A 20365-nucleotide genomic window follows, 5' to 3' on the forward strand; every position below is an offset into this window, starting at 1 on the left:
TAGGGAGGAGATTGCTGAGCCTTTGGCTTTGATCTTTATGTCATCTTTGTCAACAGGAATAGTGCCAGAAGACTGGAGGATAGCAAATGTTGTCCCCTTGTTCAAGAAGGGGAGTAGAGACAACCCCGGTAACTATAGACCAGTGAGCCTTACTTCTGTTGTGGGCAAAATCTTGGAAAGGTTTATCAGAGATAGGGTGTATAATCATCTGGAATGGAATAATTTGATTAGACATAGTCAACACGGTTTCGTGGAGGGTAGGTCGTGCCTCACAAACCTTATTGAGTTCTTTGAGAAGGTGACCAAATAGGCGGATGAGGGTAAAGCAGTTGATGTGGTGTATATGGATTTCAGTAAAGCGTTTGATAAGGTTCCCCACGGTAGGCTACTGCAGAAAATACGGAAGCATGGGATTCAGGGAGATTTAACTGTTTGGATCAGAAATTGGCTAGCTGGAAGAAGACAAAGGGTGGTGGTTGATGGGAAGTGTTCAGACTGGAGTCCAGTTACGAGTGATGTACCACAAGGATCTATTTTGGGGCCACTGCTGTTTGTCATTTTTATAAATGACCTGGAGGAGGGTGTAGAAGGATGGGTGAGTAAATTTGCAGATGACACTAAAGTCGGTGGAGTTGTGGACAGTACGGAAGGATATTACAAGTTACAGAGGGACATAGATAAGCTGCAGCGCTGGGCTGAGAGGTGGCAAATGGAGTTTAATGCAGAAAAGTGTGAGGTGATTCATTTTGGAAGGAATAACAGGAAGACAGAGTACTGGGCTAATGGTAAGATTCTTGGCAGTGTGGATGAGCATAGAGATCTCGGTGTCCATGTACATAGATCCCTGAAAGTTGCCACCCAGATTGAGAGGGTTGTTAAGAAGGCGTACGGTGTGTTAGCTTTTATTGGTAGAGGGATTGAGTTTCGGAGCCATGAGGTCATGTTGCAGCTGTACAAAACTCTGGTGCGGCCGCATTTGGAGTATTGCGTGCAATTCTGGTCGGCGCATTATAGGAAGGATGTGGAAGCATTGGAAAGGGTGCAGAGGAGATTTACCAGAATGTTGCCTGGTATGGAGGGAAGATCTTATGAGGAAAGGCTGAGGGACTTGAGGCTGTTTTCGTTAGAGAGAAGAAGGTTAAGAGGTGACGTAATTGAGGCATACAAGATGATCAGAGGATTGGATAGGGTGGACAGTGAGAGCCTTTTTCCTCGGATGGTGATGTCTAGCACGAGGGGACATAGCTTTAAATTGAGGGGAGATAGATATAAGACAGACGTCAGAGGTAGGTTCTTTACTCAGAGAGTAGTAAGGGTGTGGAATGCCCTGCCTGCAACAGTAGTGGACTCGCCAACACTAAGGGTATTCAAATGGTCATTGGATAGACATATGGACGATAAGGGAATAGTGTAGATGGGCTTTAGAGTGGTTTCACAGGTCGGCGCAACATCGAGGGCCGAAGGGCCTGTACTGCGCTGTAATGTTCTGTGTTCTATGTTCTAAACTCCATCTGCTGGCCAAGCGTTTGGCTTCTAGGATTGAGGACTGTGTGCTGGACGTTATTATGGAGGACCAAACCGGATTCGTCAAGGGCAGGCAGCTGGTCAAGGGCAGGCCAATCTAAGAAGGCTGCTAAATGTGATCATGGTGCCCCCGGAGAGTAGGGAGGTAGAGGTTGTCGTGGCAATGAATGCCGAAGAGGCTTTCGACTGGGTTGAGTGGGGCTATTTGTGGGAGGTGTTGGGACGATTTAGGTTCGGGGAGCGCTTTATTGACTGGGTTAAGCTGCTGTACCAGGCTCCGGTGGCTAGTGTAAGGACGAATAGGATGACGTCGGACTATCTTAGACTGTACCGAGGGACAAGGTAGGGGTGCCCCCTCTCCCCACTGCTGTTTGCGCTAGCAATCGAGCCACTGGCAATTGCTCTGAGAGCTTTAAGGAGCTGGTTCCGTGGGGGGGTGGAGCACAAAGTCTCGTTAAACGCCGACGACCTGCTCTTATACGTCACGGATCCAGTGGCTGGGATGGATGGAATCATGGGAATCTTGAGGGAATTCGGCCGGTTCTCGGGGTATAATCGGAACATGGTAAAGAGTGAGTTGTTTGTAGTCCAGACGAGAGGCCAGGAGGGTCGGCTGAGGGGGCTGTCGTTTAGGTTAGTAGGGGGTAGTTTCAGATACTTAGGGACACAGGTGGCGCGGGACTGTGGTCGGTTGCACAAGTTGAACTTATCCCGGTTGGTGGAGCAAATGAGGGTCAAGTTTCGGAGATGGGATGCGCTCCCATCTCCGGTTGGTTTAGCACACTGGGCTAAATCGCTGGCTTTGAAAGCAGACCAAGGCAGGCCAGCAGCACGGTTCAATTCCTGGACCAGCCTCCCCGAACAGGCGCCGGAATGTGGCGACTAGGGGCTTTTCACAGTAACTTCATTCAAGCCTTCTCGTGACAATAAGCGAATTTCATTTCATTTAATTTCACTGTCACTAGAGGGGAGAGTTCAGACGGTGAAAATGATGATCCTCCCGAGATTCCTGTTCGTATTCCAGTGTCTCCCCATTTTCATTCCGCGGTCCTTTTTTAAGAGGGTCAATAAAATGATTATGGGATTTGTGTGGTCGGGAACGTCCCCACGGGTGAGGAGATTGATGCTCGAGAGGTACCGGGGGGAAGGGGGGCTGGCGCTGCCAAATTTTACTAATTGCTACTGGGCGGCCAACATAGCTATGATAAGGAAGTGGATGGTGGGTGCGGGGTCGGTTTGGGGGCGGATGGAGGCTGCTTCGTGCAGGGGCACCAGTTTGGGAGCCCTGGTTACGGCACCCCTGCCGTTACCGCCGCCACGTTATTCCACCAGCCCTATAGTGGTGGCGACTTTGCGGATCTGGGGCCAATGGAGAAGGCACGTGGGGGGAGTGGGAGCATCGGTTTGGTCCCCAATTTGCGATAATCACCAGCTTGCCCCGGGGAATATGGACAGTGGGTTCCGAATATGGCGGAGGGCTGGGATTGAGAGGAGGGGGATCTGTTCTTAGAAGGGAGCTTCCCGAGCATGAGGGCGCTGGAGGAGCAATTTGGGCTGGCGAGAGGGAATGATTTCAGGTACTTGCAGGTGCGGGACTTTCTACGCAGACAGATTCCATCCTTCCCACGCCGGCCACTTAGGAGGATCCAGGACAGGGTAGTGTCCAGTGGATGGGTGGGGGAGGGGAGGGTCTCGGATACATATAAAGAACTTATGGGGGCAGAGGAGACGCAGACTGAGGAGCTGAAGCTTAAGTGGGAAGAGGAGCTCGGGGGTGAGATAGAAGAAGGCTTATGGGCGGAGTAAACACGACCGCAACACTCGCCAGGCTCAGCCTGATCCAATTCAAGGGCGTCCACCAGGCCCACACGACAGTGGCCCGGATGAGTAAATTCTTTGGATTAGAGGATATGTGTGCCAGATGTGCGGTTGGACCAGCGAACCATGTCCACATGTTCTGGGGGTACTGGCAGGGATTCACGGACATTATGTCCCGGGTACTGTAAACAAGGGTGGTGATGAGTCCAGAGGTGGCAATTTTTGGGGTTCCGGAGGACCCGGGAGTCCAGGAGGAGAGAGAGGCCGATGTTCTGGCCTTTGCTTCCCTGGTAGCCCGGCGACGTATACTGCTGGCATGGGGGGACTCAAAGCCTCCAAGGTCGTAGGCCTGGCTATCGGACATGGCGAGCTTCCTCGGTCTGGAGTTCACTCTGAGAGGGTCACTGTCAGGGTTCGCCGGGAGGCGGCAACCATTTATCGACTTCTTCGCGGAAAATTAATCGTCCGGGGGCGGGGGGGGGGGGGGTGGGGAGAGCGGGAGGGGGGATTAGGGTAACGTAGATTAGGGGGTTAATTAGGCGGGTCCTTGTGGGACGGGAGTCAGTTTGTGCACTCTGATGTGCAGTACTGTTCTGTACTGTTGCTGTTTACATGCCAAAAATGTCTCAATAAAATTGTTTATCAAAAAAAAAACTCCATCTGCCAAATTTTGGCCCAATAATAATAATCTTTATTATTATCACAAGTACATAAGAACATAAGAACTAGGAGCAGGAGTCGGCCATCTGGCCCCTCGAGCTTGCTCCACCATTCAATGAGATCATGGCTGATCTTTTGTGGACTCAGCTCCACTTTCCGGCCCGAACTCCATAACCCTTAATCCCTTTATTCTTCAAAAAACTATCTATCTTTATCTTAAAAACATTTAATGAAGGAGCCTCTACTGCTTCACTGGGCAAGGAATTCCATAGATTCACAACCCTTTGGGTGAAGAAGTTCCTCCTAAACTCAGTCCTAAATCTACTTCCCCTTATTTTGAGGCTATGCCCCCTAGTTCTGCTTTCACCCGCCAGTGGAAACAACCTGCCCGCATCTATCCTATCTATTCCCTTCATAATTTTCTATGTTTCTATAAGATCCCCCCTTATCCTTCTAAATTCCAACGAGTACAGTCCCAGTCTACTCAACCTCTCCTCGTAATCCAACCCCTTCAGGTCTGGGATTAACCTAGTGAATCTCCTCTGCACACCCTCCAGTGCCAGTACGCCCTTTCTCAAGTAAGGAGACCAAAACTGAACACAATACTCCAGGTGTGGCCTCACTAACACCTTATACAATTGCAGCAGAACCTCCCTAGTCTTAAACTCCATCCCCCTAGCAATGAAGGACAAAATTCCATTTGCCTTCTTAATCACCTGTTGCACCTGAAAACCAACTTTTTGTGACTCATGCACTAGCACACCCAGGTGTCTCTGCACAGCAGCATGTTTTAATATTTTATCATTTAAATAATAATCCCTTTTGCTGTTATTCCTACCAAAATGGATAACTTCATATTTGTCAACATTGTATTCCATTTGCCAGACCCTAGCCCATTCACTTAGCCTGTCCAAATCCCTCTGCAGACTTCCAGTATCCTCTGCACTTTTTGCTTTACCACTTATCTTAGTGTCGTCTGCAAACTTGGACACATTGCCCTTGGTCCCCAACTCCAAATCATCTATGTAAATTGTGAACCGTTGTGGGCCCAACACTGATCCCTGAGGGACACCACTAGCTACTGATTGCCAACCAGAGAAACACCCATTAATCCCCACTCTTTGCTTTCTATTAATTAACCAATCCTCTATCCATGCTACTACTTTCCCCTTAATGCCATGCATCTTTATCTTATGCAACAACCTTTTGTGTGGCACCTTGTCAAAGGCTTTCTGGAAATCCAGATATACCACATCCATTGGCTCCCCGTTATCTACCGCACTGTTAATGTCCTCAAAAAATTCCACTAAATTAGTTAGGCACGACCTGCCCTTTATGAACCCATGCTGCGTCTGCCCAATAGGACAATTTCCATCCAGATGCCTAGCTATTTCTTCCTTGATGATAGATTCCAGCATCTTCCCTACTACCGAAGTTAAGCTCACTGGCCTATAATTACCCGCTTTCTGCCTACCTCCTTTTTTAAACAGTGGTGTCACGTTTGCTAATTTCCAATCCGCCAGGACCACCCCAGAGTCTAGTGAATTTTGGTAAATTATCACTAGTGCATTTGCAATTTCCCTAGCCATCTCTTTTAGCACTCTGGGATGCATTCCATCAGGTCCAGGAGACTTGTCTACCTTTAGCCCCATTAGCTTGCCCATCACTACCTCCTTGGTGATAACAATCCTCTCAAGGTCCTCATCTGTCATAGCCTCATTTCCATCAGTCACTAGCACGTTATTTGTGTCTTCCACTGTGAAGACCGACCCAAAAAACCTGTTCAGTTCCTCAGCCATTTCCTCATCTCCCATTATTAAATCTCCCTTCTCATCCTCGAAAGGACCAATATTTACCTTAGCCACTCTTATTTGTTTTATGTATTTGTAGAAACTTTTACTATCTGTTTTTATATTCTGAGCAAGTTTACTCTCATAATCTATCTTACTCTTCTTTATAGCTTTTTAGTAACTTTCTGTTGCTCCCTAAAGATTTCCCAGTCCTCTAGTCTCCCACTGATCTTTGCTACTTTGTATGTTTTTTCCTTCAATTTGATACTCTCCCTTATTTCCTTAGATATCCACGGTCGATTTTCCCTCTTTTTACCGTCCTTCCTTTTAGTTGGTATAAACCTTTGCTGAGCACTGTGAAAAATCACTTGGAAGGTTCTCCACTGTTCCTCAACTGTTTCACTATAAAGTCTTTGCTCCCAGTCTACCTTAGCTAGTTCTTCTCTCATCCCATTGTAATCTCCTTTGTTTAAGTACAAAACACTAGTGCTTGATTTTATCTTCTCACCCTCCATCTGTATTTTAAATTCAACCATATTGTGATTGCTCCTTCCGAGAGGATCCCTAACTATGAGATCCTGAATCAATCTTGTCTCATTACACAGGACCAGATCTAGGACCGCTTGTTCCCTCGTAGGTTCCATTACATACTGTTCAAGGAAACTATCGCGGATACATTCTATAAACTCCTCCTCAAGGCTGCCTTGACCGACCTGGTTAAACCAATCAACATGTAGATTAAAATCCCCCATGATAACTGCTGTACCATTTCTACATGCATCAGTTATTTCTTTGTTTATTGCCTGCCCCACCATAATGTGACTATTTGGTGGCCTATAGATTACTCCTATCAGTGACTTTTTCGCCTTACTATTCCTGATCTCCACCCAAATGGATTCAACCTTATCCTCCATAGCACCGATGTCATCCCTTACTGTTGCCCGGATGTCATCCTTAAATAACAGAGCTACACCACCTCCCTTACCATCCACTCTGTCCTTCCGAAAAGTTTGATACCCTTGGATATTTAACTCCCAGTCGTGACCATCCTTTAACCATGTTTCAGTAATGGCCACTAAATCATAGTCATTCACGATGATTTGCGCCATCAACTCATTTACCTTATTCCGAATACTATGAGCATTCAGGTAAAGTACACTTATGTTGGCTTTTTTTACCTCTGTTCTGAATCTTAACACCTCGATCAGTAACCTCTCCTAAGTTATATTTCCTCTTAACTTTTCTCCTAATTTTCCTTGTCGTTGAACCCATATCTTCATGTAATGACCTGCCGCGTCGCTTACCATTAATGTTTTCACTTCCCGTTTTATTTCTTTTAGTATTCCTGGTTCTATTCACTGAGCTCCCTTCAGTCACTGTACCTTGTACTGTCGCCCTTTTTGATTTTTGACTATGGCTTCTCTGCCTTACACTTTCCCCCTTACTGCCTTTTATTTCTGTCCCTGTTTTACTACCTTCCAACTTCCTGCATCGGTTCCCATCCCCCTGCCACATTAGTTTAAACTCTCCCCAACAGCTCTAGCAAACACCCCCCCTAGGACATCGGTTCCAGTCCTGCCCAGGTGCAGACCGTCCGGTTTGTACTGGTCCCACCTCCCCCAGAACCTGTTCCAATGTCCCAGGAATTTGAATCCCTCCCTCTTGCACCATCTCTCGAGCCACGTATTCATCCTCTCTATCCTGACATTCCAACTCTGACCAGCTCGTGGCACTGGTAGCAATCCTGAGATTACTACCTTTGAGGTCCTACTTTTTAGTTTAACTCCTAGCTCCCTAAATTCAGCTTGTAGGACCTCATCCCGCTTTTTACCTATATCGTTGGTGCCTATGTGCACCACGACAGCTGGCTGTTCACCCCCCCCCCCACAGAATGTCCTGCAGCCGCTCCGAGACATCCTTGACCCTTGCACCAGGGAGGCAACATACCATCCTGGAGTCTCGATTGCGGCCGCAGAACCGCCTGTCTATTCCCCTTACAATTGAGTCCCCTGTCACTATAGCCCTGCCATTCTTCTTCCTGCCCAGATGCGCAGCAGAGCCAGCCACGGTGCCATGAACCTGGCTGCTGCTGCCTTCCCCTGGTGAGCCATCTCCCCCAACAGTATCCAAAGCGGTATATCTGTTTTGCAGGGAGATGACCGCAGAGGACACCTGCACTGCCTTCCTACTCTTGCTCTGTCTTTTGGTCACCCATTTTCTATCTCCCTCAGTACCTTTCACCTGCTGTGTAACCAACTCGCTAAACGTGCTATCCACGACGTCCTCAGCATCGCAAATGCTCCAAAGTGAGTCCATCCGCAGCTCCAGAGCCGTCAAGCGGTCTAACAGGAGCTGCAACTGGACACACTTCTTGCACGTGAAGGAGCCAGGGACAGTGGACGTGTCCCTGAGCTCCCACATCGCACACGAGGAGCATGACACGGGTCTGAGATCTCCTGCCATGTCTTAAACCTTCGGTTAACTTCAACAACTACAATTTCAACCAAAAAAAACCGAAGAAAAAATAAATAAATATACCAATGAAAAGAAACAGAAAAACAGAAACACTACTTACCAGTCACCTACCAGGGATAAAAAGCACTTCCTCCCCACCCAGCTTCGAATTCCCACCCAGATTCAAATGCCCAAACTTACTCTTTGCTGCCTCACTCTGGCTGTGTCTTCTCTCTAGCTCACTGGGAGAACTCACAAGTAGGCTTACATTAACACTGCAATGAAGTTACTGTGAAAATCCCCTAGTCGCCACATTCCGGCGCCTGTTCGGGTCACAGAGGGAGAATTCAGAATGTCCAATTCACCTAACAGCACGTCTTTTGGGACTTGTGGGAGGAAACCGGAGCACCCGGAGGAAACCCACGCAGACACGGGGAGAACGTGCAGACTCCACACAGACTGTGACCCAAGCCGGGAATCGAACCTTCAAGGTGGCGGGTCTTGATTGGACGTAATCGATCAGGGTGATTGAGCCCTGATCGATTGATTGGTAGCTCACCTGGGACAGCCCAAAATGGCATGAAATCCACGGAGATAAAAGGTGCTGCACAACCCCTCAATCTCTCTCTCAGCAGCGACCAACATGGGTCACCCTTTGTGGTGAATGTATTATCCTAATAAACCACCATTGTATTTGTATCTGTGCTGTTGCCCTTGTATCTGTATCTGTGCTATGCTGTTGCCCTTGTGGGCTCCTCCTATGGACCATTGTATGGCATTATCCAGAGGGGAACATGTTGGGGCCTGTATGGGCTCTGCCCATGGCTCCTCCCCTTGAAGGGAGGTATAAAGAGCAGTCGACCTGTAGGTGGTTCTCAGTATTGGATCAGTCGCAGGCAGCAATGTTCTAAGTTGATTAAAGCCACAGTTTACTTCTACTGCCGTCTCGAGTGAATTGATGGTCGCATCACCCTTCACAAGCCGAAGAAGGAGACCATCTACGCCATCAACAGAAGGAAGGCCAGAGCCACGGACAATGATGACCAGCAACTGACCACCAAGAGCTGCAAGACTGCGGCTCCCAGCTAAAGGCCATATCAGCCTGGCACTTGGCAGTCACTCGAAAGTTCAGTTAATGTCTTGTAATAGCTTTGTAGTTTAACTTATGTGTGTGTGTGTGTGAGACTGAATAACTTTAACAAAGTACAATCCAGCACAGGAACAGGCCCTTCGGCCCTCCAAGCCTGTACCGGTCATGATACCAACCGTTGCCAAAATCCTCAGCACTTCCTTGTGCCGTATCCCTCTATACCCGTCCTATCCATGTGTTTGTCAAGATGCCTTTTGAACACCGTTAATATATCTGCTTCCACAACCTCCTCTGGCCACGCGTTCCAGGCACTCACCACCCTCTGTGTAAAAACCTGCTTCTCACATCTCCTCTAAACTTTGCCCCACGGACCTTAAACCTCTGCCCCCTGGTGACTGACCCCTCCACCCTGGGAAAGAGTGCCTTCCCATCCACTCTATCCATGCCCCTCATAATCTTGTAGACCTCTATCAGGTCACCCCTCAACCTCCGTCTGTGTAATGAAAATAGTCTGAGTCTATTCAGCCACTCCACATAGCCCTCCAGACCAGGCAACATCCTGGTAAACCTCCTCTGCACCCTCTTCAAAGCCTCCACATCCTTCTGGTAGTTTGGTGACCAGAATTGTGCCCAATATTCCAAGTGTGGTCTTACCAAGTTTCTATATAACTGTAGCATGACTCACCTTTTTTGCTCTGCCTGAGGGTTCTATTATTTTTGTTTTCTATTTCCCCTTCAGTTATTACATGTTCTAAGCTCTCATTCTGGTCCCCGCCCCTCCCCTGCCATACTAGTTTAAATCCTCCCGAGTGACTCTAGCAAACCTCCCAGTCAGGATATTGGTGACCCTCCAGTTTAGATGCAACCCGTCCTCCTTGTACAGGTCCCACCTGCCCCGGAAGAGATCCCAATGGTCCAGAAACCTGAAACCCTCCCTCCTACACCAGCTGTTTAGCCACGTGTTTAGCTGCTCTATCTTCCTATTTCTAGCCTCACGGGCACGTGGCACAGGGAGTAATCCCGAGATTACAACCCGAGAGGTCCTGCTTTTTGCTTACTGCCTAACTCCCTGAACTTCTTCTGCAGGACCTCATGCCCCTTCCTGCCTATGTCGTTAGTACCTATGTGAACTACGACCTCTGGCTGTTCACCCTTCCCCTTCAGAATGTCCTGTGTTCGTTCAGAGACATCCTGGACCCTGGCACCAGGGAGGCAACACACCATCCTGGAGTCTCTTTCACATCCACAGAAGCGCCTATCTGTGCCCCTTACTCTCGAGTCCCCGATAACTATCGCTTTCCTGTACTTTGTCCTCCCCTGCTGAGCAACAGAGCCAGTTGTGGGGCCGCTGCTCTGGCTGCTGTTGTTTTCCCTGATAGGCTACCCCCCCCCCCCCACCCCCTCCACCCCCCAACAGTATCAGTTTGGAGAATAATCGGCTGAATTCCATGTCGTTTGTAAACTCTTTATTTTCTTGTTGCTTTGACAGTTTTCAGTTGTACATCGGTCTGATAACAAACCTGAGTGAGGAAAAATACCCCGATTCACAGCCAAAGTAGAAGAGACCCTGACCTTTGAACGAAGGGAGAATTGCATTTGTTTCCTTGACATCGTGAACATAGGATATGTAATTGTTGTCACACAGGAGAAGCACCTTGTTGTGGTATTGCACAGGGCTTTCCTTGTTTTGGTTGTTGAGATTTAAGGTTGCGATGGGATAAATGGTGTAGGGACAGGGGACATTGCTCCTCTTACAGCTCTGTGCGTTTGTGTGGTAGTACGCTGACCACGACACCAGGTCAGAGCTGTAATAAGCACTGGTAAACCTGGCAGTTTGGAACGAGATGCTGGGTGACGATGGCTGTGTGAAGCTGACTTGATGGACATACTGATAACCGTTATAAAACATGGAAGAGGAAGTTCGCATATTGTTGCTGGGGTCAATGTCTAACGCAGCGCTCCATTCTGAGGAGATATAGATTCTGGGCTCAAGGCTCAGATCGGAAAAATGTCTCTCTTTGTTTAACTGTTCAACAGACACAGAATGAAACTCGAATGCTTTGAGGAATCTCTTCAAGAAGAAACTATCGTGTTCTTCGTATAGTTTTGACTGGAGCTGGATTTTGGACAGGTCCTCTGGAGAGATCATGTGGAACCGGATTTTATCCATCAGCTCATGCGTCAATTCTGTTTTTTTCTTGCTGAGAATCCAAGTTTCCACCGCTTTGAACAAAGTCAGCTCATTCCAAATGACAATGTCCGATCTGAGCAGCAGCACATTCAGCTGGTCACCCGTCACCTGATACCAGCTCGGGGACCTGATGAACGTTTCGCAGTTCCAGGCAAAATACTCCAAGCAGATCTCTTTCAGCAATGGATCCTTCACCGCCTCGGCGTAATTATAAAGCTCTAACTGGTGCTTGAAAGACTGGTCTTGTGGGAGAAGTTTGTAGAAGAGTTTATCACAGTAATCGCGAATGGCCGTCACCCCGTAATCCGAAGCCAGGTTGTGGATACACTTCACTGAAGACAGGTTGATGTCAATTTTCTTCGTATAAAAGTACCTGAGGAGGAAATGGCCAATAAAAGAGATGTTTAATATATTAACTACTTGCCAGTGCATTTCCCCCATGGCAATAGTTTCCATGGAGATTCCATGTTCACTCTTCCCCAGCGGATTTTTACTTTAATCAATGAGCTTTATTTATGCTAATTAGTGAACATTGTCTCAATACACATTGTAAATAGCCCTAAATGAACACGACAAACTCATCCTCAACACTGCCTTTGACAACCTGAGGAAGGAGCAGCGCTCCGAAAGCTCGTGATTCGAAACAAACCTGTTGGACTTTAACCTGGTGTTAGGCTTCTGACTTTGACAACAGGACTTGTCCATTCCATGAGCAGTAAAAATGGTTTGTGGGAACTGTGCTCTGCTACTTAATAAGATCGTGGCTGATCGAATTGTGGTGTCATTATCTATCCCTGACCCCTGCGACCCTCAACACTCTCAATCAACAGAATGCGTTGTGACATTGACTGCCAGCTCTGCACAGACAAAAATAATAAAAATGACGCACGTCGAATGAAAGATATGGAAAAGATCATCTCCAAATATTTCATCAATTCCCTACAGCGCAGGAGGTCACTTGGCCCTTCGGGTCTGCATGATGCTCCCAAAGAGCACCCTATCCAGGCCCTTATCCCCACCCCATCCCCGTATCCCCACCTAATCTTCTGAACACTACGGGGCAATTTAGCATAGCCAATCCACCTAACCTAAGTGCATAAGAACATAAGAACTAGGAGCAGGAGTAGGCCATCTGGCCCCTCGAGCCTGCTCCACCATTCAATGAGATCATGGCTGATCTTTGTGGACTCAGCTCCACTAACCGGCCTGAACACCATATCCCCGAATCCCTTTATTCTTCAAAAAACTATCTATCTTTATCTTAAAAACATTTAATGAAGGAGCCTCAACTGCTTCACTGGGCAAGGAATTCCATAGATTCACAACCCTTTGGGTGAAGAAGTTCCTCCTAAACTCAGTCCTAAATCTACTCCCCCTTATTTTGAGGCTATGCCCCCTAGTTCTGCTTTCACCCACCAGTGGAAACAACCTGCCCGCATCTATCCTATCTATTCCCTTCATAATCTTATAAGATCACCCCCCCCGCATCCTTCTAAATTCCAACGAGTACAGTCCCAGTCTACTCAACCTCTCCTCGTAATCCAACCCCTTCAGCACTGGGATTAACCTAGTGAATCTCCTCTGCACACCCTCCAGCACCAGTATGTCCTTTCTCAGGTAAGGAGTCCAAAGCTGAACACAATACTCCAGGTGTGGCCTCACTAACACCTTATACAATTGCAGTATAACCTCCCTAGTCTTAAACTCCTTCCCTCTAGCAATGAAGGATAAAATTCCATTCACCTTCTTAATCACCTGTTGCACCTGTAAACCAACTTTTTGTGACTCATGCACTAGCACACCCAGGTCTCTCTGCACAGCAGCATGTTTTAATATTTTATCATTTAAATAATAATCCCTTTTGCTGTTATTCCTACCAAAATGGATAACCACACATTTGTCAACATTGTATTCTATCTGCCAGACCCTAGCCCATTCACTTAACCTATCTAAATCCCTCTGCAGACTTCCAGTATCCTCTGCACTTTTTGCTTTACCACTTATCTTAGTGTCGTCTGCAAACTTGGACACATTGCCCTTGGTCCCCAACTCCAAATCATCTATGTAAATTGTGAACAATTGTGGGCCCAACACTGATCCCTGAGGGACACCACTAGCTACTGATTGCCAACCAGAGAAACACCCATTAATCCCCACTCTTTGCTTTCTATTAATTAACCAATCCTCTATCCGTGCTTTACCCTTAATGCCATGCATCATTATCTTATGCAACAACCTTTTGTGTGGCACCTTGTCAAAGGCTTTCTGGAAATCCAGATACACCACATCAATTGGCTCCCCATTGTCGACCATACTGTTAATGTCCTCAAAAAATTCCACTAAATTAGTTAGGCACGACCTGTCCTTTATGAACCCTTGCTGCGTCTGCCCAATGGGATAATTTCCATCCAGATGCCTCGCTATTTCTTCCTTGATGATAGATTCCAGCATCTTCCCTGCTAGAGGGGCTGTTTAGCACAGGGCTAAATTGCTGGCTTTGAAAGCAGACCAAGGCAGGTCAGCAGCATGGTTCAATTCCCGAAACAGCCTCCCCAAACAGGCGCCGGAATGTGGCGACTAGGGGCTTTCACAGTATCTTCATTGAAGCCTACTTGTGACAATGAGCGATTTTCATTCCATTTCCTTTTCATACCGAAGTTAAGCTCACTGGCCTATAATTACCCACTTTCGTCCTACCTCATTTTTTAAACAGTGGTGTCACGTTTGCTAATTTCCAATCCGCTGGGAGCACCCCAGAGTCTAGTGAATTTTGGTAAATTATCACGAGTTTATTTCCAATTTCCCTAGCCATCTCTTTTAGCACTCTGGGATGCATTCCATCAGGGCCAGGGTGACTTGTCTACCTTTAGCCCCATTAGCTTGCCCATCAAAGAACAAAGAACAAAGAAATGTACAGCACAGGAACAGGCCCTTCGGCCCTCCAAGCCCGTGCCGACCATGCTGCCCGACTAAACTACAATCTTCTACACTTCCTGGGTCCGTATGCCTCTATTCCCATCCTATTCATATATTTGTCAAGATGCCCCTTAAATGTCACTATGGTCCCTGCTTCCACCACCTCCTCCGGTAGCGATTCCAGGCACCCACTACCCTCTGTGTAATAAACTTGCCTTGTACATCTACTCTATAAGACCATAAGACCATAAGACATAGGAGCGGAAGTAAGGCCATTCGGCCCATCGAGTCCACTCCACCATTCAATCATGGCTGATTTCAACTCCATTTACCCGCTCTCTCCATAGCCCTTAATTCCTCGAGAAATCTAGAATTTATCAACTTCTGTCTGAAAGACACTCAACGTCCCGGCCTCCACCGCCCTCTGTGGCAATGAATTCCACAGACCCACCACTCTCTGGCTGAAGACATTTCTCCTCATCTCTGTTCTAAAGTGGCTCCCTTTTATTCTAAGGCTGTGCCCCCGGGTCCTAGTCTCCCCTGCTAATGGAAACAACTTCCCTACATCCACCCTATCTAAGCCATTCATTATCTTGTAAGTTTCTATTAGATCTCCCCTCAACCTCCTAAACTCCAATGAATATAATCCCAGGATCCTCAGACGTTCATCGTATGTTAGGCCTACCATTCCTGGGATCATCCGTGTGAATCTCCGCTGGACCCGCTCCAGTGCCAGTATGTCCTTCCTGAGGTGTGGGGCCCAAAATTGTTCACAGTATTCTAAATGGGGCCTAACTAATGCTTTATAAAGCTTCAGAAGTACATCCCTGCTTTTATATTCCAAGCCTCTTGAGATGAACATTGCATTTGCTTTCTTAATTACGGACTCAACCTGCAAGTTTACCTTCAGAGAATCCTGGACTAGGACTCCCAAGTCCCTTTGCACTTCAGCATTATGAATTTTGTCACCGTTTAGAAAATAGTCCATGCCTCTATTCTTTTTTCCAAAGTGCAAGACCTCGCACTTGCCCACGTTGAATTTCATCAGCCATTTCTTGGTCCATTCTCCTAAACTGTCTAAATCTTGCTGCAGCCTCCCCACCTCCTCCATACTACCTGCCCCTCCACCTATCTTTGTATCATCGGCAATCTTAGCCAGAATGCCCCCAGTCCCGTCATCTAGATCGTTAATATATAAAGAGAACAGCTGTGGCCCCAACACTGAACCCTGCGGGACACCACTCGTCACCGGTTGCCATTCCGAAAAAGAACCTTTTATCCCAACTCTCTGCCTTCTGCCTGACAGCCAATCGTCAATCCATGTTAGTACCTTGCCTCGAACACCATGGGCCCTTATTTTACTCAGCAGTCTCCCGTGAAACACCTTATCAAAGGCCTTTTGGCCACTTGCCCCTCTCACCTTAAACCTATGCTCCCTAGTAATTGACCCCTCTACCCTGGGGAAAAGCCTCTGACTATCCACTCTGTCTATGCCCCTCATAATTTTGTAGACCTCTATCAGGTCGCCCCTCAACCTCCTTCGTTCCAGTGAGAACAAACCAAATTTATTCAACCACTCCTCATAGCTAATGCCCTCCATACCAGGCAACATTCTGGTAAATCTCTTCTGCACCCTCTCTAAAGCCTCCACATCCTTCTGGTAGTGCGGCGACCAGAATTGAACACTATACTCCAAGTGTGGCCTAACTAAGATTCTATACAGCTGCAACATGACTTGCCAATTCTTATACTCAATGCCCCGGCCAATGAAGGCAAGCATGCCGTATGCCTTCTTGACTACCTTCTCCACCTGTGTTGCCCCTTTCAGTGACCTGTGGACCTGTATACCTAGATCTCTCTGACTTTCAATACTCTTGAGGGTTCTACCATTCACTGTATATTCCCTACCTGCATTAGACCTTCCAAAATGCATTACCTCACATTTGTCCGGATTAAACTCCATCTGCTATCTCTCCGCCCAAGTCTCCAAACAATCTAAATCCTGCTGTATCCTCTGACAGTCCTCATCGCTATCTGCAATTCCACCAACCTTTGTGTCATCTGCAAACTTACTAATCAGACCAGTTACATTTTCCTCCAAATCATTTATATACACTACAAACAGCAAAGGTCCCAGCACTGATCCCTGCGGAACACCACTGGTCACAGCCCTCCAATTAGAAGAGCATCCCTCCATTGCTACTCTCTGCCTTCTATGGCCTAGCCAGTTCTGTATCCACCTTGCCAGCTCACCCCTGATCCTGTGGGACTTCACCTTTTGTACTCGTCTACCATGAGGGACCTTGTCAAAGGCCTTACTGAAGTCCATATGGACAACATCCACTGCCCTACCTGCATCAATCATCTTTGTGACCGCCTCGAAAAACTCTATCAAGTTAGTGAGACACGACCTCCCCTTCACAAAACCGTGCTGCCTCTCACTAATACGTCCATTTGCTTCCAAATGGGAGTAGATCCCGCCCTATAGCTCTCGCGAGTACTGACAGGCAGAGAGATCTGGGTGTGCATGTCCACCGATCACTGGAAGTGATGTGGAGAAGGTGGTCAAGAAGGCATACGGCATGCTGGCCTTCATTGGTCGGGAAATTTAATATAAAAATTGGCAAGTCATGTTGCAGCTGTACAGGACCTTAGTTTGGCCACACTTGGAATAAAGTGTTCAATTCTGGTCACCACACTACCAGAACGATGTGGATGCTTTGGACATGGTGCAGAAGAGATTTACCAGAATGTTGCCTGGTATGGAGGGCGTTAGCTCTGAGGAGCGGTTAGATAAACTCGGTCTGTTCTCACTGGAACGGCAGAGGTTGAGAGGCGACATGATGGAGGTCAACAAGATTATGAGTGGCATAGACACAGTGGCAGCCGTGTGTACCATCTACAAGATGCACGGGGTGCAGCAGATACCTGGGAACCCCACCACCTGGAGGTTCCACTCCAAGTCACTCACCACCCTGACTGGGAAATATATCGGCCGTTCCTTCACTGTCGCTTGGGCAACGGCCGGGAACTCCCTCCCTAACAGCACAGTGGGTGTACCTACACCTCAAGGACTGCTGTGGTTCAAGAAGGCAGCTCACCCCCACCTTCCGAAGGGCAACTAGGGATGGGCAATAAATGTTGGCCTAACCAGCGAAGCACACATATTTTTAAATGAATTAAAATAAATATGGGGAGGATGGATGGAAAATTTTCTTCCCTAAAGGATATTAGTGTTATTTAACAGTATCATAGAATCATAGAATTTACAGTGCAGGAGGAGGCTATTCAGCCCTTGGAGTCTGCACCGGCCCTTGGAAAGAGCGCTCTGTCTAAACCCACACCTCCACCCTATCCCCGTAACCCAGCGACCCCACCTAATCTTATGGACACGAAGGGCAATTTATCACGGCCAATCCACCTAACCTGCACGTCTTTGGACTGTGGGAGGAAACCGGAGCACCCGGGGAGAATGTGCAGACTCAGCACAGACAGTGGCCCAAGCCGGGAATCAAACCTGGGACCCTGGAGCTGTGAAGCAACAGTGCTAACCACGTGCTACTGTGCTGCCCCATATAGTTTCAAGGTCATCTTTAGACTTTTAATTCCAGATTCCTTTATTGGATTCAAATTTCTGACCATCTGCCATGGTGGGATTCGAACCTGGGTCACCAGGGAATGACTCTGGGTCTCTGGATTACTATCCCAGCGACAAATCTACTACGCCACAGCCTCCCATGTGGCTACCATATGACTATCCCTCTAGCCCTCGTCCCGTAGCAGGAAAGGTGGGTCTGTCCCACCCGGCCCTTCCTTACCTGCAGTTGGTCCTGTTCTCTCAGGTGTGTGTCTTCAACAAAGTTTATGTCGGCTTCCATGGGCGGGAATTTCCACAATCGGCACGATGTCCGCCGACCGGCGCCAAAAACGGCGCGAATAAGTCCGGCATCGCGCCGCCCCAAAGGTGCGGAATCCTCCGCATCTTGAGGGGCCGAGCCCTAACCTTGAGGGGCTAGGCCCGCGCTGGACTGATTTCCGACCGCCAGCTGGCGCGGAAATGCCTTTTTCGGGCGGCGCATGCACGGGAGCGTTAGCGGCCGCTCACAGCATTCCCGCGCATGCGCAGTGGAGGGGGTATCTTCTGCCTCCGCCATGGTGGAGACCGTGGCGAAGGCGGAAGGTAAAGAGTGCCCCCACGGCACAGGCCCGCCCGCGGATCGGTGGGCCCCGATCGCGGGCCAGGCCACCGTGGGGACACCCCCCGGGGCCAGATTGCCCTGCGCCCCCCCCCAGGACCCCGGAGCCCGCCCGCGCCGCCTTGTCCCGCCGTCCCAAAGGTGGTTCAATCCACGCCGGCTAGCGTGGGTTGACAGCGGCGGGACTTCGGCCCATCGCGGGCCGAAGAATCGCCGGGGGGGGGGGGGGCCGCCAACCAGCGTGGCATGATTCCCGCCCCCGCCGAATATCCGGTGCCGGAGAATTCGGCAACCGGCGGGGCGGGATTCACGCCAGCCCTCGCCGATTCTCTGACCCGGCGGGGGGTCGGAGAATCCCGCCCATGTTTCTCAAGACTCTGGATCTTTTCACTGGGCTGCTGACTTCCCAGGTGACTATCCTGGTGGGGGCTTCTGTCCCCCCGTTCCTGGGGGATTAACCATACTTACCTGTTGGACGCACCCCTGCACTCCAGGGTTTCCCTTTGTTAGGGGGCCGTCCAAAATGGCCACGGTCACTGCTCTCCCCATGCGGTCGGGTCCCTGCACTCTGTGGTTACCCTCTGTCCTGGGGCCGCCCAACATGGCCGCCAACTCTGTGTGCCCTGTGGGTGAGCCCCTGCAGTCCGGGACCTCCCTTTGTTCAGGGACCCTCCAAAGTGACTGCTTGTGGAGCCGTCATCGTGCTCCCAGTTGCCGCGGGTGGCCTTTTGAAGCCGAATGCCCTTACTCTGGTGCTTAAACAAAGAAGACTCCAATGGGCTGAGGGAGGAGTTGGCTAGGATAGATTGGGAGAAAAGACTTTGTGGTGGGACAATTGAGGAACCGTGGAGGACTTTCAATGTGTTTCTTTAGAGTGCTCAGAAAAAGTATATACCAGTGAAAAGGAAGGACTGTCAGAAGGATTATCAGTCATGGATATCTGAGGAAATAAAGGAGGGAATCAAATTGAAAGAAAAGGCACACAAAGTGGCAAAGATTAGTGGAAAACCAGAGGACTGGGAGATTTTTAAAGGTCAACAGAAAGCCACAAAAAAAGCAATAAAAAAAGTTAGAAATTATGAGAGTAAACTTATTCAGAATGTAAAAACAGACAGTGAAAGTTTCCACAAATATATAAAACAAAAAAGAGTGGCTAAGGTAAATATTGGTCCTTTAGAGGATGAGAAGGGAGATTTAATAATGGGAGATGAGGAAATGGCTGAGGAACTGAACAGGTTTTTTGGGTCGGTCTTCACAGTGGAAGACACAAATAACATGCCAGTGACTGATGGAAATGAGGCGATGACAGGTGACTAGGATTGCTTCACAGCGCCAGGGTCCCAGTTCTTCTTGAAAACATACAATGTTTTGGCCTCAATTACTTCCTGTGGTAATGAATTCCACAGGCCGACCACTCTCTGGGTGAAGAAATGTCTCCCCATCTCTGTCCTAAATGGTCTCCCCCGTATCCTCAGACTGTGACCCCTGGTTCTGGACACCCCCACCATCGGGAACATCCTTCCTGCATCCACCCTGTCCAATCCTGTTAGAATTTTTTAGGTTTCTATGAGATCCCCCCTCATTCTTCTGAACTCCAGCGAATACAATCCTATGGGCAGCGTGATAGCACAGTGGTTGCTTCACAGCTCCAGGGTCCCAGGTTCGATTCCGGCTTGGGTCACTGTCTGCGCGGAGCTGCACGTTCTCCCTGTGTCTGTGTGAGTTT

General features: G+C 48.5%; 1 protein-coding gene across 1 annotated transcript in view; it reads right to left on the reverse strand.

The window, feature by feature from the left end:
• Positions 1–10828: 10828 nt before the first annotated feature.
• LOC140409460 (galectin-3-binding protein-like) overlaps positions 10829–20365 on the reverse strand; it is a 419647-nt gene continuing 410110 nt past the window's right edge. The window contains exon 7 of the mRNA XM_072497893.1: positions 10829–11900. Coding sequence (XP_072353994.1) covers positions 10829–11900 — 1072 coding nt within the window. The remainder of the gene's footprint in view (positions 11901–20365) is intronic.

Source organism: Scyliorhinus torazame, chromosome 3 (genome assembly GCF_047496885.1).
Source record: "Scyliorhinus torazame isolate Kashiwa2021f chromosome 3, sScyTor2.1, whole genome shotgun sequence".
NCBI lineage: Eukaryota > Metazoa > Chordata > Chondrichthyes > Carcharhiniformes > Scyliorhinidae > Scyliorhinus > Scyliorhinus torazame.